Genomic DNA, 24,266 nt, shown 5'->3' with positions numbered 1-24,266 from the left:
AAAGTGGCCTTTTATTGTCCCTAGAACAAGGTGCACCTGTGTAATGACCATGCTGTTTAATCAGTTTCTTGATATGCCACACCTGTCAGGTGGATGGATTTTCTTTGCAAAGGAGAAAAGCTGACTAACAGGGATGTAAACAAATTTGGGTGCAAAATTTGAGTGAAATACGTTTTTTGTACGTTTTTTATTTCAGCTCATGAAACATGGGTTCAACACTTTACATGTTGCGTTTATATTTTTGTTCAGTGTAGCTCTGAATGTGATGAGCTTTTAAATTGCAAATGGATAACCCTGTGTGTGTGTGTGTGTGTCCCCGCCTTCCTGTGTGTCAGGTGGAGCCGTTTGAGGAGACCAACGTGGACCGACTGATGAGCTCCTTGGGTTATGGTGGAAGCCATCAGGTTAAGGGTCTCTCGGACTCGTCCACTCTGAGCTCTCAGCCTTCAATCGGCGAGGTCCGCCAGCAGATGCAGCTCCTGCTGGGTAATGCCTTTGGGCTGGCCCCAGACGAGGCCCCGCCCTCCAACCACCACCACCCCCACATTCACCCCCACCTCCACAGTTCCTACAACCCCAGTCACACCAGCCCCTACTCCGAGGGAGTGACCAGTGCCCCTGGCACCATGAACCACCCATGCGGAGGAGGCCACCAGCATGGTTCTGCCTACGGGCCGGAAATACACCAGTGTAGCTTACCCAAGCCTGTGAGTGCATTGATTAGATCATGCAATAAAGAACCCCAAAAAATGTCTGTATGTTTACGGTGGTGTTTTAAACAAAAATCCTGAATGCTATTGTAGAAAATCTACATAATAAGATAGTATCTGTATAGGACATTATGTTTAAACACCCACACACTGATTGAACTGTGTCTGTGTGTTGTGTTTGGTGCTGCAGGGCTTCAGGTTCACTCAGCTTCCTGACATGGGCATTGGACCTCCGCCCACTCTGATCCCCTCCAGACCTGGACCCCCTCCCGGGACCTCAATGAGGCGGTACGAAACTCCCTCCTCCTCCCTTCAAGCTGTCAGAAAGACAGTAAATGGATGCTTATAACATTCATTCCAATATATTCACATCCACACAATGCTAAACATGCTCAACCTACTACAATGAACAACAATCTAAATGCAACATGCAACAATTCAAAGATTTTACTGAGATACAGTTCATATAAGGAAATCAGTCAATTGAAATGAATTCATTAGGCCCTAATCTATGGATTTCACATGACTGGGAATACATATCTGCATCTGTTGGTCACAGATATCTGAAAAAAGTAGGGGTGTGGATCAGAAAACCACTCAGTATCTGGTGTGACCACAATTTGCCTCATGAAGTGCGACACATCTCATTCGCATAGAGTTGATCAGTCTGTTGATTGTGGCCTGTGGAATGTTATCCCACTCCTCTTCAATGGCTGTGCGAAGTTGCTGGATATTGATGGGAACTGGAATATGCTGTCGTACACTTCGATCCAGTGTATCCCAAACATGCTCAATGGGTGACATGTCTGAGTATGCAGGCCATGGAAGAACTGGGACATTTTCAGCTTCCAGGAATTGTGAACAGATCCTTGCGACATGGGGCTGTGCATTATCATGTTGAAACATGAGGTGATGGCAGCGGATGAATGGCACGACAATTGGCCTCAGGATCTTGTCACGGTATCTCTGTGCATTCAGATTGCCATTGATAAAATGCAATGGTGTTCGTTGTCCGTAGCTTATGCCTGCTCATACCATAACCCCACCGCCTCCATGGGGCACTGTGTTCACAACGTTGACATCAGCAAACCGCTCTCCCACACAATGCCATACACACGTCTGCCATCTGCCCGGTACAGTTGAAACCGGGATTCATCAGTGAAGAGCACACTTCTCCAGCATGCCAGCGCTATTGTAGGTGAGCATTTTCCCACTGAATTCGGTTACGACGCCAAACTGCAGTCAGCTTCCCTGAGATAGAAGTTCGGTACAAACTGTCAGAAACTTTGGTTATGCAAACCCACAGTTTCATCAGCAGTCCGGATGGCTGGTGTCAGATGATCCCGCAGGTGAAGAAGCCGGATGTGGAGGTCCTAGGCTGGCGTGGTTAAACGTGGTCTGCGGTTGTGAGGCCGGTTGAAAGTACTGCCAAATCCTCTAAAACAACGTTGGAGGTGGCTAATGGTAGAGAAATGTACATTAAATTCTCTGGCAACAGCTCTGGTGGACATTCCTGCAGTCAGCATGCCAATTGCACGTTCCCTCAAAACTTGAGACATCTGTGGCATTGTGTTGTGTGACAAAACTGCACATTTTAGTGGCCTTTTATTGTCCCCAGTGCAAGGTGCAGCTGTGCAGTGAATATTGCTGTTTAATCAGCTTCTTGATATGTCACACCTGTCAGGTGGATGGATTATCTTGGAAGGAGAAATGCTTACTAACAGGGATGTAAATACATTTGTGAACCAAATTTGAGAGAAATAAGCTTTTTGTGCGTATGTAAAATTATATCAGCACATGAAGCATGGGACCAAGACTTTATATGTTGCGTTTATAATTTTGCTCAGTATACTTTTTTTGAAGATCTACTTGTAACTAGCGTACTGTATCCTTGTAGCGTTTCCCATCCTAACTTTTTTGTACTACTGCTCATGTGTTGTGTAGTATTTCTACTCTACTTTTATTCTGCATCATTTAAAACAGGGATGGGCAAACCCTGCTTTTGAAGGCCCTTTGATCAATCAATTTTTGTTTTGTTTTACTCATTCGGGTCTCAACTTATGTTGAGACCCGAACTTATGTTGCAAGTTAGAATAGTAAAATACATAAGGTGCAATTTTGAAATTTGGTTGTTCATCAGCAGTTTTTCTCTTGTTATGTCAGTCACTGATAGTCACTCAATTAGCCCATGTCAGTAAACATCTTTTAGATTGGTAAGCTATCTAAACTTAGTAATCATGGTCGAATTACCAGCCGGGGGCCCCCAATGATTTGTTAGTCAGTCTCACTCATATATCATATTAAAAATTGCTAAACATTTCTCTCTACCCTATGTCACAATGTGTAGAATTGCAGGAAATTAGTTGTAAAAGCTAATTTTGTCTTTGTCCCCCCTTCTGCAGTTCTACACCCGACATCAGCCTGAAACCTCGCATTTCTGAGGCATCTGAGATACAGAATCAGCACAATGGTGCCACCTACTTGCCTATCAACAGAGCACCCTTCCCTGCTGTCACTGTTGACCAGTCCATGACCAGCTACTCAGGTCAAAATATGAAATATGATATAATTATTCAGATATGGACTAGTAAATATACAGTGAGCACCATAATTCATTGGACAGTGACCATTTTTTTGTTATTTTGGTTCTGTACTCTAGCACTTTGAGTTTGAAAGGATACAATGACAATGAGGGTGAAGTGCAGACTGTCCGCTTTAATTTGAGGGTATTTTCATACATATCGGATGAACCGTTTAGAAACTATAGAAGCTTTTGTACATAGTCCCCCCCATTTTCGGGCATCAAAAAACATTGGACAGTTTAACATAATTTAGAATAAAGTATTTTTTATATTTGGTCGCATATCCTTTGCATGCAATGACTGCTTGAAGTCTGTGATGCATCGACATCACCAGACGCTGGGTATCTTCCCTGGTGCTGCTCTGCCAGGCGTGTACTGCAGCCATCTTCAGTTCCTGCTTGTTTCGGGGACTTATTGCCTTCAGTCTCCTCTTCCAATGAGTTTGGAGGCATTTGGTTTTATCTGAGCAGATAAAATATTTCTGTAGACTTCAGAATTCATTGTTCTACTTCTGTCTGCAGTCACATCATCGATGAAGACAAGTGAGTCTGTTCCACTGGCAGCCATACAGGCCCAAGCCATAACACCCCCTCCACCATGTTTCACGGATGAGGTGGTATGCTTTGGATCATGCTTTGGATCATGGGCATGTCTTTTTTTTCGCCACAGTTTCCTCTTTCCATCACTCTGGTACATGTTAATCTTTCCACAATACTTTTTTTCCAGAACTCTTGGGGCTCTTTTAGGTGCTTTTCAGCAAACTGTAATCTCGCCTTTCTGTTCTTCAGGCTTATCAGTGGTTTGCATCTTGTAGTGTACCCTCTGTAGTCTGCTGGTGTAGTCTTCTACGTATGGTAGACTTTGACACATCTATACCTGCATCCAGGAGAGTGTTTTTGATCTGTTGGGCTGTTGTCAGGGGGGTTTTCTTCAACATAGAGAGTATTCTCCGGTCATCCACTACAGTGTTCTTCCTCAGTCTACCGGGTCTGTTGACATAATTGAGTTCACTGGTTGTTTTTTTCTTGTTAATGATGACCCAAACTGTTGACTTGGGCATGCCCAGGGTTTTTGCAATGTTCCTGATTGATTGATTTTCATTTCTGAGCCTTATGATGGCCAGCTTCATTTGCATCAACACTGCTGTCTTCCTCATGTTGTCACACCCCAACAACAACCTCCAAAGGCAATAGCAAAGTCTAGAATCAATACTATTCATGAACAGCTCTCCTGCATTCACTAACGACACAAAAGAATATACCTGCCTAACGACACACATCTGTGAAGCCAATTCAACAAATACTTATAGTACCTTAAAATTGGGGGACCATGTACAAAAGGTTCTGTCATTTCTAAACGGTTCATCCGATATGTATGAAAATACCCTCAAATTAAAGCTGACAGTCTGCACTTCACCCTCATTTTCATTGTATCCTTTCAAACTCAAAGTGCTAGAGTACAGCACCAAAATAACAAAAAAATGGTCACTGTCCAATGAATTATGGTGCTCACTGTAAATACAAATGTAAATACACAAAGTACCAGTCAAAAGTTTGGACACACCTACTCATTCCAGGGTTTTTCTTTATTACATCAAAACTATGAAATTACACATAATTATTTATGAATCATGTAGTAACCAAAAAAGTAACCAAAAATCCGTTCCAGGTGACAACCTCATGAAGCTGGTTGAGAGAATGCCAAGAGTGTGATAAACTGTCATCAAGGCAAAGGGTGGCTACTTTGAAGAATATCAAATATAACAGATTTTGATTTGTTTAACACTTTTCTGGTTACTACATGAGTTCATATTTGTTACTTCATAGTTTTGATGTCTTCACTATTATTCTACAATGTAGAAAATAGTAAAAAATTAAGAAAAACCCTGGAATGAGTAGGTGTGTCCAAACTTTTGACTGGTACTGTATGTGTATCTCAAGTGCATCATATACAATGCCTTCGGAAAGTATTCAGACCCCTTGACTTTTTCCACATTTTGTTACGTTATAGCCTTATTCTGAAATTGATTAAATAATAGTTTTTTGTCAGCAATCTACACACAATACCCCATAATGACAAAGCGAAAACAGGTTTTTAGAAATGTTTGCTTATTTATGACAAATAAAAACAGAAAAAACTAATTTATATAAGTATTCAGACCCATTGTTATGAGACTTGAAATTGAGCTCAGGTACATCCTGTTTCCATTGATCATCCTTGAGACGTATCTACAACTTGACTGGAGTCCAACTGATCTAAATTCAATTGATTGGGCATGATTTGGAAAGGCACACACCTGTCTATATAAGGTCCCACAGTTGACAGTGCATGTCAGAGCAAAAACCAAGCCATGAGGTCAAAGGAATTGTCTGTAGAGCTCCGAGACAGCATTGTGTAGAGGCACAAATATGGGGAAGGGTACCAAAAAATGTCCGCAGAATTAAAGGTCCCCAATAATACAGTGGCCTCCATCATTCTTAAATGGAAGAAGTTTGGAACCACCAAGACTCTTCCTAAAGCTGGCCGCCCAGCCAAACTGAGCAATCGGGGGAGAAGGGCCTTGGTCAGAGAGGTGACCAAGAACCCGATGGTCACTCTGACAGAGCTCCAGAGTTCCTCTGTTGAGATGGGAGAACCTTCCAGAAGAACAACCATCTCTGCAGCACTCAACTAATCAGGCTTTTATTGTAGAATTGCTAGACAGAAGCCCCTCCTCAGTAAAAGGTACATGACAGCCCGCTTGGAGTTTGCCTAATGGCCCCTAATGGACTCTCAGACCATGAGATACAAGATTCTCTGGTCTGATGAAACCAAGATTGAACTCAGTGGCCTGAATACCAAGTGTCACGTCTGGAGGAAATCTGGCACCATCCCTACGGTGAAGCATGGTGGTGGCAACATCATGCTGTGGGGATGTTTTTCAGTGGCAGGGACTGGGAGACTAGTCAGGATCGAGAGAAAGATGAACGGAGCAAAGTACAGAGAGATCCTTGATGAAAACCTGCTGCAGTGCACTCTGGACCTCAGACTGGGGCAAAGGTTCACCTTCCAAAAGGACAACGACCCCAAGAATACAGCCAAAACAACGCAGGAGTGGCTTCGGGACTAGTCTCTAAATGTCCTTGAGTGGCCCAGCCAGAGCCTGGACTTGATCCCGATCAAACATCTCTGGAGAGACCTGAAAATAGCTGTGCAGCGACTCTCCCCATCTTACCGGACGGAGCATGTGATGATCTGCAGATAAGAATGGCACACCCAAATACAGGTGTGCCAAGCTTGTAGATTGATAACCAAGAAGACTCAAGGCTGTAATCGCTGCCAAAGGTGCTTCAACAAAGTACTGAGTAAAGGGTCTGAATACTTACGTAATATTTTAGTTTTTATTTGTTATACATTTGCAAAAATGTCTAAACTTGTTATTTGCATTGTCATTATGGGGTATTGTGTGTAGATTGATGAGAAGAAAATAACCGATTTAATCCATTTTAGAGTAAGGCTGTAACAAAATGTGGGAAAAGTCAAAGGGTCTGAATAATTTCCAAATGCACTGTGTATATACACTACCGTTCAAAATTTTGGGGTCACTTACAAATGTCCTTGTTTTGAAAGAAAAGCCAAGTCCATTAAAATAACATCAAATTGATCAGAAATACATTGTTGATGTTGTAAATGACTATTGTAGCTGGAAACGGCAGATTTTTTTTTAATGGATTATCTACATAGGCGTACACAGGCCCATTATCAGCAACCATCACTCCTGTGTTTCAATGGCACGTTGTGTTAGTTAATCCAAGTTTACCATTTTAAAAGGCTAATTGCACATTAGAAAACACTTTTGCAATTATGTTAGCACAGCTGAAAACTGTTGTCCTGATTAAAGAAGCAATAAAACTGGCCTTCTTTAGACTAGTTGAGTATCTGGAGCATCAGCAGTTGTGGGTTTGATTACAGGATCAAAATGGCCAGAAACAAAGAACTTTCTTCTGAAACTCGTCAGTCTATTCTTGTTCTGAGAAATGAAGGCTATTCCATGAGAGAAATTGCCAAGAAACTAAAGATCTCGTACAACGCTGTGTACTACTCCCTTCATAGAACAGTGCAAACTAGCTCTAGCCAGAATAGAAAGAGGAGTGGGAGGGCCCGGTGCACAACTGAGCACGGCGACAAGTACATTAGAGTGTCTAGTTTGAGAAATAGACGACTCACAAGTCCTCAACTGGCAGCTTCATTAAATAGCACCCGCAAAACACCAGTCTCAACGTCAACAATGAAGAGGCGACTCTGGGATGCTGGCCTTCTAGGCAGAGTTGCAAAGAAAAAGCCATATCTCAGACTGGCCAAAAATAAAAAAGATTAAGATGGGCAAAAGAACACAGACACTGGACAGAGGAACTCTGCCTATAAGGCCATTCTGGCCATTTTGAGACTGTAATCGAACCCACAAATGCTGATGCTCCAGATACTCAACTAGTCTAAAGAAGGCCAGTTGTATTGCTTCTTTAAACAGCACAACAGTTTTCAGCTGTGCTAGCATGATTGCAAAAGGGTTTTCTAATGATCAAATTAGCCTTAAATTTGGATTAGCTAACACAACATGCCATTGGAACACAAGAGTGATGATTGCTTGTAATGGGCCTCTGTACGCCTATATAGATATTCCATAAATAATCTGCCGTTTCCAGCTACAATAGTCTACACTGTATTTCTGATCAATTTGATGTTATTTTAATGGACAAAAATGGGATTTTCTTTAAAAAACAAGGACATATCTAAGTGAGCCCAAACTTTTGAACACTAGTGTATGTATATATATATATATATATATATATATATATATACATACAGTTGAAGTCGGAAGTTTACATACACCTCAGCCAAATACATTTAAACTCAGTTTTTCACAATTCCTGACATTTAATCCTAGTAAAAATTCCCTGTCTTAGGTCAGTTAGGAACACCACTTTATTTTAAGAATGTGAAATGTCAGAATAATAGTGGAGAGAATGATTTATTTCAGGTTTTATTTCTTTCATCACATTCCCAGTGGGTCAGAAGTTTACATACAGTCAATTAGTATTTGGTAGCATTGCCTTTAAATTGTTTAACTTGGGTCAAACGTTTCGGTTAGCCTTCCACAAGCTTCCCCCAATAAGTTGGGTGAATTTTGTCCCCATCCTCCTGAAAGAGCAGGTGTAACTGTGTCAGGTTTGTTGGCCTCCTTGCTTGCACATGCTTTTTCAGTTCTGCCCACAAATGTTCTATAGGATTGAGGTCAGGGCTTTGTGATGGCCACTCCAATACCTTGACTTTGTCATCCTTAAGCCATTTTGCCACAACTTTGGAAGTATGTTGGTGTCATTGTCCATTTGGAAGACCCATTTGCGACCAAGCTTTAACTTCCTGACTGATGTCTTGAGATGTTGCTTCAATATATCCACATACTTTTCCTTTTTCATGATGCCATCTATTTTGTGAAGTGCACCAGTTCCTCCTGCAGCAAAGCACCCCCACAACATGATGCTGCCACCCCCTGTGCTTCACGGTTGGGATGGTGTTCTTCGGCTTGCAAGCATCCCCCTTTTTCCTCCAAACATAACGATGGCCATCATGACCAAACAGTTCTATTTTTGTTTCATCAGACCAGAGGACATTTCTCCAAAAAGTATGATCTTTGTCCCCATGTGCAGTTGCAAACCGTAGTCTGGCTATTTTATGGCGGTTTTGGAGCGGCCTTTCAGGTTATGTCGATAAAGGACTTGTTTTACTGTGGATATAGATACTTTTGTACCTGTTTCCTCCAGCGTCTTCACAAGGTCCTTCGCTGTTGTTCTGGAATTGATTTGCACTTTTCACACCAAAGTACGTTCATCTCTAGGAGACAGAACGCGTCTCCTTCCTGAGCGGTATGACGGCTGTGTGGTCCCATGGTGTTTATACTTGCGTACTATTGTTTGTACAGATGAACGTGGTACCTTCAGGCGTTTGGAAATTGCTCCCAAGGATGAACCAGACTTGTGGTCAAATAATTTTTTTCTGAGGTCTTGGCTGATTTCTTTAGATTTTCCCATGATGTCAAGCAAAGAGGCACTGAGTTTGAAGGTAGGCCTTGAAATACGTCCACGGGTACACCTCCAATTGACTCAAATGATGTCAATTAGCCTATCAGAGGCTTCTAAACCCGTGACATCGTTTTATGGAATTCCAAGCTGTTTAAAGGCACAGTCAACTTAGTGTATGTAAACTTCTGACCCACTGGATTTGTGATACAGTGAATTATAAGTGAAATTATCTGTCTGTAAACAATTGTTGGAAAAATTACTTGTGTCATGCACAAAGTAGATGTCCTATCTGACTTGCCAAAACAAGACAATTGCGGAGTGGTTGAAAAACGAGTTTTAATGACTCCAACCTAAGTGTATGTAAACTTCCGACTTCAACTATATATTTATTTATATATAGATAGATAGATAGATAGATAGATAGATAGTTTTCTGTCAAATTGCTTCAGTTCACTCAGTTAAGCCTCTGATTGGCTAAACACACTGCTCATCTCTACAGGAAACCCAATGACAGCAGTCTACGCCATATCAGCCAACCACCCTGGTTACTCTGACTACTTTGTCATGTCTCCACCATCGTCATACGGAAGCCCATCCTGGATGTCCTACCCACCGGAACCTGAGGACATCCCACACCAGTGGAATGATACTGTAAATACTGTTAGTATCTGAACCAGAACAATGTCCTTTTATATTTAGCTTGTATAACACAGATTGTTTGATTTGGATTCCTCACTATTAGTCCTTGTTTAAACCAGTCTCTTCTCTTTTCAGAACCCGTGTCATTTAGAAACCATTTGTTGAGATTACCTGATCTCTGGCACTGAGTGGAAACAGCATATATCTTGGTGGGCACACACACTTAACACAAGACAGCATTTTTGATCAATGACTTGGGTTTTTGTGGCTCATTTCCTTTCGTTACATTTCTTTCTCTTGTCTTCCAGGTGTCCTATCGGTTGAGCAGTAGGGCCTCCCTCCCTCACAGTGAGTACCCCTGGACAAGAGCACCCTGCCCTCGCTGTCACCCCTGGCCCCTGCTGGCCTCTGGCCTGCTTCCTCAGCCCATCCAGGCCCTCGATGGTCTTTGAGCCCCAGGTCACACAGGCCTCACAGCCTCCATGTCAACTGCCACCAGCCAGTGGAGGATGGCCTAGAGTAGAGCAGCAGCATCCCCCATGGTAATGCCACATACAGCCTCTGCCCTGGTCCACACCATCCAACGACAGAGCTGGACTAACTGTGCTTTTTGATGATCCAAATTCTTTAATGGAAAGAAGAGTTTTACCTACTACTGATGGTTTATGTGTATTTTTTAAAATTACAAAAAAATTGTATCTAACTCGTCTTGAGCTGTTTCAGTTTTTGGATATTTGTGTGCTTTGTCATTTACTTTTGTGCATTACTTCTTATTTTGAATGAGTAAAAGATTTAATGAGTGTATCTTGTGCGCTCACCTTAATTTAAGGGAAAACATTTGTGCAAGAAAAGCTTTGGTGTGATTGGCATTGTCATTCTGTATTTTTGAAATGTACCCATGACCTTCAACCCATCAGATTACAGTAGAAAAACAACTGTTCTGTCATTCATATGTTCATGAGGTTTGTCTACTAACCATGATTATGAAAAGCTGAATAGAGTCATATATTGCAGCACACAAATGATCTTACAATGGTTCTTTACTTGCAAGTGTTATTATGTATTTGTATTTGGAGATTCTGACTTATATTGGGTCATATTCATTCACTGGACAGAGTGGTAATAACCAGATGTGTTGGATGGGCCACAGGAGTATTTATTCAATTTATTATGTAACATGACAGCATTAATTATTGAATATACTTTTACAAGCAGTGAGAGAGAGAGATATTTTCTGTGTATATTTTGACACCATTTTCTTTACATGTTGACTTGCTTTAATGCATTTCGAATTTGAAGGATGGTCAGATTGTTTTGAATCCTATTTTCAAATATTTCAAGGGTACCAACACTTAGATGTCTAACTACCAGGATCATCTAGTATAAAACATGACCACATTTCTAATGTATTAATTAATGTAAGTGCATATGCTGGTATATGCATATACAGAAATACTCACTGGGTCATAACATAAGCAAAATGATGGATAATGCTATGTTTTACTAGTATTTACTGAATTGCCTGGATTTCAAAACAAGGAAAATGTGATGGATAGGGCTCTTTACCATGTATATGCTACTAGTTGAGTTAATCAGTGCAGTTTAGTGTAGATCAACCACCACCGAAACATGTAACCAGACTTGATATGTATTACTGTGATATTGCTGATATTGAATATCTAATAATGACATAGCATTGGAAACGTTTTTACATTTAGAAATGGTGACAGAATCAGGTTTAATATGATGATAAAAAATAAAATACAGTTTGATCTATCACGATGTAGGGAAGTTATTAGTTTAGTCTGATATTAGATGAACAGAGCACTTTCTCATATATCCTGAGTTCCTGACCCCACAAAACTGCAGTATCAATGCAAATACTTTGTTAAGCATGCAATATTAATATTTAAAATATTAGAATAACTGCTTTTTAACAAATGATGAGTCATACTCAAAATTATAAAAAGATGCAAATGCATAGTCAGTATCTAGTCCATTAGTTTGACTGGGTAGGTGTCTTGAAATGGATACCAACTGTTTCTACCTAGTTTGAAAAAAATGATTTAACTATTTTTCTACAAAAATATGAAACCATTATTTTTACGTTTAAGCGTAATATTCCAAAGGAAGTATGATAAACCATGTAAAAAGCCCAAATGCAAAGACATTTAGAGAATCTGTCTGGTTTGCTCTGTAATACTACATAAAATGTCAACTTTTCTGCTCTACACATACATTGGTAAAACATTCTTCCACTACTAGATTTAGTCACAGTAAAGTTTCACTAAACAACGTTGATGAGACCTGAAAAGGAATTAAAATGTAGCCTATGAGTTGAACATCTTTGCCTTTATCAAGCACAAACAATCTGGTTGATGCTTAGAATCGTCGTCATTGTAACTTTTATCGCTAAGAGACAAAAGGCACTCCCATTTGTTGAAATAATATCATTGGTATGTTCAGTAACCCATATTTGAAGCTAATGAAGGGGAAAATGTGATTGATTTGAACAGTCAAAAGGAACATAATGAAGGAGTTGACATAAGTTGATACACTCATGATGCTTCTTTTACCAGATGCATTTCTCTGAGATGAAATGTGATGATTAGCCCCGGAAGTTTCTGAAGGCACAGCAGTTTGAATCATGTTATGAAGAATGCCGTTGAATGTAGTTATGCAGAATTTTGGTGAAATAAAACCCAATAAATTACAACTTGGAATTTGTTTCTTGAGGGGAACATTAGTTTACAACCCTGAATGAAGAATAGATACTTTCAGTAGGAACCTGCATGTGAGGGAGATGGGAGTCCGTGTGTGACATTTTCTACTAGTTCAGTGAATAAATGTCAGGGTCTCACAGTGCATTGTTCCCATTGTCTAAGGAGCCGAACGTCCCTAGAGGGAAACTCATTTGACTAGTGACGTTGAAGGATTTACAAAGACCACAGACCGCAGCTCCAGCATCTAAAATTACTTTTCTTGACATTCTACAAGCAATGAATCCCAGTACAAAGCTTTTACACTGAACAAATTATTGTCCTCAGAAAGCTTTAAAATTGGTGTTCTTTCCCCACACATTATGATTAATTGCCGTATCAGTCCTCCAAGGAGATGGTAACCACGTCAGGACCTTGACTCTTCAGTACAGTCTGAGACTACTGAGCTACATTAAGATACACTTGTTTAAGGACATCAGTCCATATACACAGACATCTAAAGTAATATTGGATCAGTTCCTCTTATAGACGCAGATTGTCAGTAAGCCTGTGAGTAAACCCTTAGGATTCTTTTTGTACTCAAGGCTTACCCCTAAAACATCAGGTCAGATCACACGTTGCTAATGTGGTAAATGTGTGATCAACTGGCAGTTCATCTTTATCCCCACAAGGGGGAGGCAGAATTCCTGTAACTCATTAAGGTTTTCACAAATCTCACCCCATCTCTCCATTTTACAAAACCCCTCTGTCTCTGGCATTAATGGAGGTCTAGATGCTTTTATCTCCCATAATGCCCCTGGATTTTTTCTTAAACATGTTGTAGTGTTATTCAGACACGGCTCTCATCTAATGGGCCTTCCCAGCTGGCAACACTGTTTGGAATGATGTCATGGCCTGCTCGCTAGCCTGCTGCTGGTGAGACAACCCTGTTTAACAACAACACATTACCCAGGTACCCCCTCCTCTGCGGCTCTGGAGCCAGGCTGATGCCCCTACCTGCTGAGGTGTCTGTTGCACCTCATCCCGCTAACCATGGAACAACCCCCAGGCCCTGATGCAGTGACAAAAACAATCCCCTCTCTTCGCCACAGGAAATTGTTCTCATCTGTTTCTTCCTCCTCTCCTACTTAGGTAATCAACACACAGAGCACAGCCTCCAGGACCACTGGTTCTGCATAAAAAAAAGGTTTATATCCAAGGTAAACAGTTCTACTCGGTGGCAGGTAGCCTAGTGGTTAGGAGTGTTGGGCCAGTAACTGAAAGGTTGCTGGTTCAAATCCCCGAGCTGACTAGGTGAAAAATCTGTTGATGTGCCCTTGAGCAATGCACTTAACCCTAATTACTCTTATACATTTCTCTGGATAAGAATATATGCTGAACGGTGATAATGTAAGCCAACCATGAGATTTGTCAAGCTGAAAGTTTCTGTTCCACTGGGCACAAACTGGTTGAATCAATTTTTCAATGTATTGTGACATGGAATCTACACTGAACAAAAATGCAACATGTAAAGTGTTGGTCCCATGTTTCATGAGCTGAAATAAAAGATCCTAGAAATGTTCCATAGCCACAAAAAGCTTATTTCTCTCATATTTGAGGCACAAATGTGTTTATATCCCTGTTAGTGAGCATTTATCATTTACCAAGATAATCCATCCACCTGACAGGTGTGGCATATCAAGAAACTGATTAAACAGCATCTTCATTACACAGGTGCACCTTGTGCTGGGGACAATAAAAGGCCACCCTAAAATGTGCAGTTTTGTCCACAGATGTCTCAAGTTGAGGTAGTGTGCAATTGGCATGCTGACTGCAGAAATGTCCACCAGAGCTGTTGGCAGAGAATTGAATGTTAATTTCTCTAACATAAGCTGCCTCCAATGTCATTTTAGAGACTTTGGCAGTACGTCCAACCGGCCTCACAACCGCAGACCACGTGTTACCATGCCAACCCAGGACCTCCACATCCGGCTTCTTCACCTGCAGGATCGTCTGACAGCCAGATAGCTGATGAAGCTAAATATCTAAAAAACAAAAAAGCATTGTTTTTGGGACAAATCATTCACTCAATGCTAAACCTCGTTTAGATCTATTATTGAATTATGCGGCTCTTGAGCAAGTTGAGGAGACTAAACTGCTGGGTGTAACCCTAGATAGCAAGCTGTCATGGTCAAAACATATACACTTAATGGTTGCTAAAATGGGAAGAGGTCTGTTCGTGATAGGGCATTGCTCTGCCTTCTTGACATCTCAGTCAACCAGACAGGTCCTACAGGCCCTAGTTTTGTCGCACCTGGACTACTGCCCATCTGTGTGGTCATGTGCGGCAAAGAAGGACATAGGTAAATTGCAGTTGGTCCAGAATAAAGCAGCACGTATCACACTTAGATGTACACGAAGTGAAAGCGCCAGTAACATGCATGTCAGTCTCTCCTGGCTCAAAGTTGAGGAGAGATTGACTACATCAGTATTGGTCTTTGTGTGAGGTATTGATGTGTTGAAGATACTGAACTGTCTGTTCAAGCAGTTGGCATTCAGTTCAGACACTCATCGGTACAACACAAGACAAACAACCAGAGGTCTCTTCAGTCCCCAGGTCCAGAACAGAGGCCGGAAACGCACAGTACTAAATAGAGCCATGACTAGATGGAACTCTCTGCTACCCCAGGTAACTCAAGCTAGCAATAAAACCAGATTCAAAAAACAAAAGAACACCTTACTGCACAAAGGGGCTGTGAAGAGACACAGCCATTTTATATATATTGTGTTGTAATTTGCGCTGTATTATGTATTAGACCTAGATATTGTGTGTATGTACTGATGTGTAAGCTATGTGTGACATTTTAAATGTATGTAGTTCAGTCCTTGACTAATAATGTTCTGTACTAAGTATTATGTCATGTTTCATGATCCTAATAAATACCAATTACCAAACTGTTGGTTTGCACAACCAAATAATTTCTGCACAAACTGTCAGAAACCGTCTCAGGGAAGCTAATCTGCGTGCTCGTCATCATCACCAGCTTCTTGACCTGACTGCAGTTCGGCGTCACAACAGATTTCCGTGGGCAAATGCTCACCTTCGATGGCCACTGGCACACTCTTCACTGATGAATCCCGGTTTCAACTGTACTGGGCAGATGGCAGACAGTGTGTATTGCGTTGTGTGGGAGAGCGGTGTGCTGATGTCAAAGTTGTGAACAGAGTGCTCCATGGTGGCGGTGGGGTTATGTTATGGGCAGCCATAAGCTACGGACAATGAACACAACTGCATTTTATCAATGGCAATTTAAATGCACAGGTGCATACTCACCAGACATGTCACCCATTGAGCATGTTTGGTATGATCTGGATTGACGTGTACGACAGCGTGTTCCAGTTCCTGCAACTTCACACAGCCATTGAAGAAGACTTGGACAACACTCCACAGGCCACAGGCCACAATCAACAGCCTGATCAACTCTATGTGAAGGAGATGTGTCGCACTGCATGAGGCAAATGGTGGTCACACCAAATACTGACTGGTTTTCTGATCATTTTTTTTAAGGTATCTGTGACCAACAGATGCATATCCCAGGCATGTGAAATCCATAGATCAGAGCTTAATTTATTTATTTCAATTGACTGATTTCCTTAAATGAACCGGAACTCAGTAAAATCTTTGAAATGGTTGCATATTGTGTTTATGTTTTTGTTCAGTTGTGTAGTGGGTTTGCTGGCATGCATAAAATAAAATATAAATGTGGCGATTTTAGCAGGCATATTTATTTTTATGCATGCCAGCAACACAACACTAAACAATACATTAATTGCACTATAACGGTGACAGACAGTGCCCACATAAAGCTGTCTCAACAGCAGAGTCCCAGCTGCAGTTTCAACACCTTACCACTGGCTAGCAGAATACCTGTTAGAGAAAGTGTCAGGAGCTTGCAGAGATTTGTAGTCTTGTATGATGTCTACTTTGATGCTAATTAACATTTTCGAATCTGAGAGTAAATAGAGCTGAATATATTGATAAAAGTCACCTTGTCTGACATGGTTATCAAAACATCAAAACATCAAACCAAGGTAAGCCCACACAGGAACACAGCCCTTATTTTAAGTGTTCCTAAAATTCCCTGTGGGAAAAATGAATGGTGGAAATATTATTGGAACCATTTTGTGCTATATATGGTGACCAGAGTATGGGGAAGTGGATGTGTTGAAAGGAGTGAGTGTATGAAAAGCGAATTAGCTACAGTCAATATTTGGACATTGACCAAGTTATAATTTGGCTCTGTACGCCAGCACAATGGATTTGAAAGGAAACAATCAAGATGAGCTGAAAGTTTGAGGGTAATTACATCCAACTCAGGTGAAAGGTGTAGGATTTACAGCACTTTTTATATGTGGTCCCCACAATTTTAAGATCTCAAAATTAATTGGACAAACTAACAATCGTAAATTAAATTGTGAGTTTTAATACTTGGTTGCAAATCCTTTGAGGTCAATGACTGCTTGAAGTCTGGAACCCATAGACATCACCAGATGCTGTGTTTCTTCCCTGGTGATGCTCTGCCAGGCCTTTACTGCAGCTGTCTTCAGTTCTTGCTTGTTCTTGGGGCATTTTGCCTTCAGTTTAGCCTTCAGCAAGTGAAATGCATGCTCAATTGGATTTAGGTCAGGTGATTGACTTGGCCATTGCAGAACATTCCACTTTTTGCCTTAAAAAAGTATTGGGTTGCTTTTGCAGTATGCTTCGGGTCATTGACCCTCTGTACTGTGAAACGCCTTCCAATGAGTTTTGAAGCATTTGGCTGAATCTGAGCAGATAATACAGCCCTAAATATTTCAGAATTCATCCTGTTGCTTTTGTCAGCAGTCACATCATCAATCAATACAAGGGAACCAGTTCCATTGGCAGCCATACATGCCACTGTCACGGCTATCGTCGGTGAAGGAGGACCAAAATGCAGCAGGACTGTGTTTGTTCATTTTGAACATTTATTAACTTCACGAAATGAACGTACAAAAACAACAAAACAAGCGAACGAACGATAGACCGACAGTCTGGCAAGGCACAAGGCTAAACACAGAACAATTTCCCACAAACACACCGACAAACACACCCAACTAATATAGGACTTCCAATCAAAGGCAACACCACACAGCTGCCTTCAATTGGAAGTCCACCCCAATTAACTCTACATAGAAACACACTTACTAGACTACACATAGAAATACATAAACATAGACCCTAAACCAAAAACCCGGAAATACTAAATCAAACACCCTTTTACCAAAACACCACCCCGGACCACATAAAACAAATACCCTCTGCCACGTCCTGACCAAACTACAATAACAATTAACCCTTATACTGGCCAGGACGTGACAGTACCCCCCCTTAAAGGTGCTAACCCCGGAAGCACCTTAAAAAACAAAAAACAAAAACAACCACAACCCCAAACAAAACAAAAATTCCCCTCTACTAAAAAGGAAGGGAGGGTGGCTGCCGTCAACGACGGCACTGTGCTACACCCCCCCTCCCCAACCCACCTATATCAGGAGGTGGCTCCGGTTCTGGCCGTTCCAGGCAGTCGGGCCACTCTGGCAGCTCGGGGCAATCTGGCAGCTCGGGGCAGTCTGGGCAATCCGGCAGCTCGGGGCAATCTGGCAGCTCGGGGCAGTCTGGGCAATCCGGCGGCTCGGGTCGGGCCACTCCGGCGGTTCAGGGCGGTCGGGCCACTCCGGCGGTTCAGGGCGGTCGGGCCACTCCGGCGGTTCAGGGCGGTCGGGCCACTCCGGCGGTTCAGGGCGGTCGGGCCACTCCGGCGGTTCAGGGCGGTCTGGCCACTCCGGCGGTTCAGGGCGGTCTGGCCACTCCGGCGGTTCAGGGCGGTCTGGCCACTCCGGCGGTTCAGGGCGGTCTGGCCACTCCGGCGGTTCAGGGCGGTCTGGCCACTCCGGCCAGACTGGAACGGCCAGAACCGGAGCCACTCCGGCAGTTCAGGGCAGTCTGGCCACTCCGGCAGTTCAGGGCAGGCGGGCAGCTCCGACGACTGTTGACTGGCGGGCAGCTCCGACGACTGTTGACTGGCGGGCAGCTCCGACGACTGTTGACTGGCGGGCAGCTCCGACGACTGTTGACTGGCGGGCAGCTCCGACGACTGTTGACTGGCGGGCAGCTCCGACGACTGTTGACTGGCGGGCAGTTCCGACGACTGTTGACTGGCGGGCAGCTCTGGTGACTGTTGACTGGCGAGGCTGGGTTTACGCACTTGAAGCCTGGTGCGTGGTGCTGGTACTGGGCGTACCAGATTGGGAACACGCACCTCCAGGCTAGTGCGGGGAGCGGGAACAGGTTGAGTCGGACTGGGTTGACGCACTTCCGGGTCCGCACGAGAGACAGGAGCTGGAAACCCAGGGCTATGGAGGCGCACAGGCGGTCTTGATCTTACCTCCTGCACAACCCATCTTGGCTGGATGGAACTAGTAGCCCTGTACGAGCGGGGCGCTTGTACAGGGCAGACTGGGCTGTGCAGGGGCCTGATGGTAGTCGTGCGTAGAGCGGGAGTTGGGTAGCCTGGTCCTCGGAGGCGTACCGTAAACCACATGCGCTGCGAAGGCATCCTCCTACCAGGCTGGATGCCCGCTCTAGCATGGCACCTGCGAGGGGCTGGAATAATGCGCACCGGACTGTGCGTGCGTATGGGTGAGATAGTGCGCTCCTCAGCGAAACATGGCGCTCTCCACCTCATACGCTCCTCCATATAACCACGGGTAGCTGGCTTACGGCTCTTCCTAGGCCTAGCCAAACTACCCGTGTGCCCCCCCAAAAAATGTTATTGGAGGTGCCTCTCGTGCTTCTCCCTCAGCGCGTCCAAGGCCTCGTACCTCCGCCTCTCTGCCTTGGCTGCCTCAATTTCCCACTGCGGGCGGCGATAATCCCCAGCCTGGTGCCAAGGTCCAGCCCCGTCTAGAACTTCCTCCCAGGTCCATCTCTCCCGCCAGTCCAACTCGAAGTCCCCTTTCTTCTGCTGCTTGGTCCTTAGTTGGTGGGAGATTCTGTCACGGCTATCGTCGGTGAAGGAGGACCAAAATGCAGCAGGACTGTGTTTGTTCATTTTGAACATTTATTAACTTCACGAAATGAACGTACAAAAACAACAAAACAAGCGAACGAACGATAGACCGACAGTCTGGCAAGGCACAAGGCTAAACACAGAACAATTTCCCACAAACACACCGACAAACACACCCAACTAATATAGGACTTCCAATCAAAGGCAACACCACACAGCTGCCTTCAATTGGAAGTCCACCCCAATTAACTCTACATAGAAACACACTTACTAGACTACACATAGAAATACATAAACATAGACCCTAAACCAAAAACCCAGAAATACTAAATCAAACACACTTTTACCAAAACACCACCCCGGACCACATAAAACAAATACCCTCTGCCACGTCCTGACCAAACTAAAATAACAATTAACCCTTATACTGGCCAGGACGTGACACCCACGCCATAACACTACCTCCACCATGATTCACAGATGAGATGGTATGCTTCAGATCATAAGAAGTTCCTTCCCTTCTCCATACTCTTCTCTTCCCATCATTCTGATACAAGTTGATCTTTGTCTCATCTGTCCATAGGATGTTGTTCCAGAACTGTACAGGCTTTTTTAGATTGTTGTTTGGCAAACTCTGATCTCGTCTTCCTGTTTTTGAGGCTTACCAATGGTGTGCATCTTGTGGTAAACAGTCTGTATTTTCTCTGGTGAAGTCTTCTCTTGAATGTTGACTTTGACACAGATACGCCTACCTCCTGGAGGGTGTTCTTGATCTGGCCAACTGTTGTGAAGGGGTTTTTCTTCACCAGGGAAAGAATTCTTCTGTCATCCACCACAGTTATTGTCCGTGGTCTTCCTGAGATCACCAGCGTGTTCTTTCTTTTTAAGAATGTACCAAATAGTTGATTTGGCCACACCTAATGTTTTTGCTATCTCTGTGATAGGTTTGTTTAGATTTTTCAGCCTAATGTTGGCTTGCTTTTTTAAAATTGTACTTTTATTTTATTTTTTCACCTTTATTTAACCAGTTGAGAACAAGTTCTTATTTACAACTGCGACCTGGCCAAGACAGACCAAAGCAATGCGACACAAACAACACAGAGTTACACATGGGATAAATAAATGTACAGTCAATAACACAATAGAAAAGTCTATATATAGTGTGTGCAAATGTAGAAGAGTAGGGAGGTAAGGCAATAAATAGGCTATAGTGGTGAAATAATTACAATTAGCAATTAAACACTGGAGTGATAGATGTGCAGAAAATGAATGTGCAAGTAGAGATACTAGGGTGCAAAGGAGCAAAGAAATAAATAGCAATATGGGGATGAGGTAGTTGCATGGGCTATTTACAGATGGGCTATGTACAGGTGCAATGATCGGTAAGCTGCTCTGACAGCTGATGCTTAAAGTTAGTGAGGGAGATATAAATCTCCAGTTTCATTGATTTTTGCTATTCGTTCCAGTCATTGGCAGAAGAGAACTGGAAGGAAATATACGAATATGAAGCGAGAGCCAGCCAACGAGAACATACAGGTTGCAGTGGTGGGTAGTATATGGGGCTTTGGTGACAAAACGGATGGCACTGTGATAGACTACATGCAATTTGCTGAGTAGAGTGTTGGAGGCTATTTTGTAATCGACATCGCCAAAGTCAAGGATCGGTAGGATAGTCAGTTTTACGAGGGTATCAAATCAAATCAAATTCTATTGGTCACATACACATGGTTAGCAGATGTTAATGCGAGTGTAGCGAAACGCTTGTGTTTCTAGTTCCGACCATGCAGTAATATCTAACAAGTAATCTAACAATTTCACAACAACTACCTAAAACACACAAGTGTAAAGGAATGAATAAGAAATATATGGATGAGCGATGGTCGAACGGCATAGGCAAGATGCAGTAGATGGTAAGGAGTACAGTATATACATATGGGATGAGTCATTTAGGGTATGTAAACATTATATAAAGAGGCATTGATTAAAACTTCTTATGGATGGGTGGCAGTATTGAGTAGCTTGGATGAAGAAGGTGCCCAGAGTAAACTGCCTGCTACTCAGTCCCAGAAGTTAAGATATGCATATTATTAGTATATTTGGATAGAAAACACTCTGAAGTTTCTAAAACTGTTTGAATGATGTCTGTGAGTATAACAGAACTCATATGGCAGGCAAAAACCTGAGAAAAAATCCAACCAGGAAGTGTGGAAATTTGAGGTTTGTAGTTTTTCAAGTGATTGCCTATCCAGTATACAGTGTCTGTGGGGTCATTTTGCACTTCCTAAGGCTTCCACTAGATGTCAACAGTCTTTAGAATGTTGTTTCATGCTTCTACTGTGAATGGGAAGAGAATAAGCCATTGGAATCAGATGACTGAGAAAATGACATGAGCTCAGTGGCGCACACTCCCGTGAGAGTTAGCTGTGTTCCTTTTCATTTCTGAAGACAAAGAAATCGTCCGGTTGGAATATTATGGAATATTTATGATAAAAACATCCTAAAGATTGATTCTATACATCGTTTGACATGTTTCTACGAACGGTAATATAACTTTTTGGACTATTTGTCTGAACTAACTGCGCGAGCACAGTGCATTTGGATTACTCGACGGAACGCGCAAACAAAAAGGAGGTATTTGGACATAAAGGATGGACTTTATCGAACAAAACAAACATTTATTGTGGAACTGGGATTCCTGGGAGTGCATTCTGATGAAGATCATCAAAGGTAAGTGAATATTTATAATGGTATTTGTGACTTCTGTTGACTCCAAAATGGCAGGTATCTGAATGGCTTGTTTTGATATCTGAGCGCTGTACTCAGATTATTGCAAAGTTTGCTTTCGCCATAAAGCTTTTTTGAAATCTGGCACAGCGGTTGCATTAAGGAGAAGTGTATCTTTAATTCTGTGCATAACACTTGTATATTTTATCAAAGGTTATGATAAGTATTTCTGTAAATTGATGTGGCTCTCTGCAAAATCACCGGAGGTTTTGGAGGCAAAACATTATCGAACATAACGAGCCAATATAAACTGAGATTTTTGGATATAAATATGAACTTTATCGAACAAAACATACATGTATTGTGTAACATGAAGTCCTATGAGTGCCATCTGATGAAGATCATCTTATCTCGATTTCTGCTTTTTGTGACTCCTCTCTTTGGCTGGAAAATGGCTGTATGTTTTTTTGTGACTAGGTGCTGACCTAACATAATCGTTGGTGTGCTTTCGATGTAAAACCTTTTTGAAATCGGACACTGTGGTTGGATTAATGAGAATCTTATCTTTAAAATGGTGTATAATACTTGTATGTTTGAGAAATTTTAATTATGAGATTTTTGCTGTTTTGAATTTGGCGGTCTGCACTTTCACTGGAGTCATATCGATCCCTTTAACGGGATTTCAGCCGTAAGAAGTTTTAAAGTGACTAGTGATACATTTATTACATAAAACATTTTATTATTAAAGTGGCTAGAGATTTGAGTCAGTATGTTGGCAGCAGCGACTCAATGTTGGTGATGGCTGTTTAACAGTCTGATGGCCTTGAGATAGAAACTGTTTTTCAGTCTCTCGGTCCCAGCTTTGATCAATCAATCAATGAAATGTATTTATAAAGCCCTTTTTACATCAGCTGATGTCACAAAGTGCTGTACAGACACCCAGCCTAAAACCCCAAACAGAAAGCAATGCAGATGTAGAAGCACAGTGGCTAGGAAAAACTCCCTAGAAAGCAGCAACCTAGGAAGAAACCTAGAGAGGAACCAGGCTCTGAGGGGTGGCCAGTCCTCTTCTGGCTGTGACGGGTGGAGATTTTAACAGTACATGGCCAAGATGTTCATAGATGACCAGCAGGGTCAAATAATAATAATCACAGTGGTTGTAGAGGGTGCAACAGGTCAGCATCTCAGGAGTAAGTGTCAGTTGGCTTTTCATAGCCGTGCATTCAGAGTTCGAGACGGCAGGTGTGATAGAGAGAGAGAGAGAGTTGCAAACAGCAGGTCCAGGACAAGGTAGCACGTCCGGTGAACAGGTCAGGGTTGCATTGAGCAACAAGGAGTCATCAGCCCAGGTAGTCCTGAAGCATGGTCCTAGGGCTCAGGTCCTCCGGGAGGGGAGGGAGAAGGAGAGAGAGAGAGAATTAGAGGTAGCATACTTAAATTCACAAAGGACACCGGATAAGACCGGAGAATTACACCAGATATAGCAGACTGACCCTGGCTCGGGTGGTTGTTGTCCTTGATGATCTTTTTGGCCTTCCTGTGACATCGGGAGCTGTAGGTGTCCTGGAGAGCAGGTAGTTTGTCCCCGGTGATGCGTTGGGCAGACCGCTCCATCCTCTGGAGAGCCCTGCGGTTGCGGGCGGTGCAGTTGCTGTACCAGGTGGTGATACAGCCCGACAGGATGCTCTCAATTGTGCATCTGTAAAAGTTTGTGGGGGTTTTAGGTGCCAAGCCAAATTTCTTCAGCCTCCTGAGGTTGAAGAGG

At 42.7% G+C, this 24,266-nt stretch overlaps 1 protein-coding gene across 4 annotated transcripts in view; it reads left to right on the top strand.

The window, feature by feature from the left end:
- kiaa1549la (KIAA1549-like a) overlaps nt 1–12,706 on the top strand; it is a 43,895-nt gene extending 31,189 nt beyond the window's left edge. For 3 of the 4 annotated variants that reach the window (XM_014125487.2, XM_014125484.2, XM_014125485.2), the window contains 6 exons: nt 336–707; nt 901–998; nt 3,113–3,255; nt 9,851–10,011; nt 10,126–10,199; nt 10,299–12,706. In XM_014125487.2, the coding sequence (XP_013980962.1) occupies nt 336–707; nt 901–998; nt 3,113–3,255; nt 9,851–10,011; nt 10,126–10,155 (804 nt within the window). In that variant the 3' untranslated portion in view covers nt 10,156–10,199; nt 10,299–12,706. The remainder of the gene's footprint in view (nt 1–335; nt 708–900; nt 999–3,112; nt 3,256–9,850; nt 10,012–10,125; nt 10,200–10,298) is intronic. The other variant, XM_014125486.2, reaches the window with a different exon arrangement.
- Nucleotides 12,707–24,266: the final 11,560 nt, after the last annotated feature.

This window comes from Salmo salar, chromosome ssa10 (genome assembly GCF_905237065.1).
Source record: "Salmo salar chromosome ssa10, Ssal_v3.1, whole genome shotgun sequence".
NCBI lineage: Eukaryota > Metazoa > Chordata > Actinopteri > Salmoniformes > Salmonidae > Salmo > Salmo salar.
The sequence above is the reverse complement of the archived record's forward strand: the minus strand, read 5'-3'. Positions and strand labels throughout refer to the sequence as shown.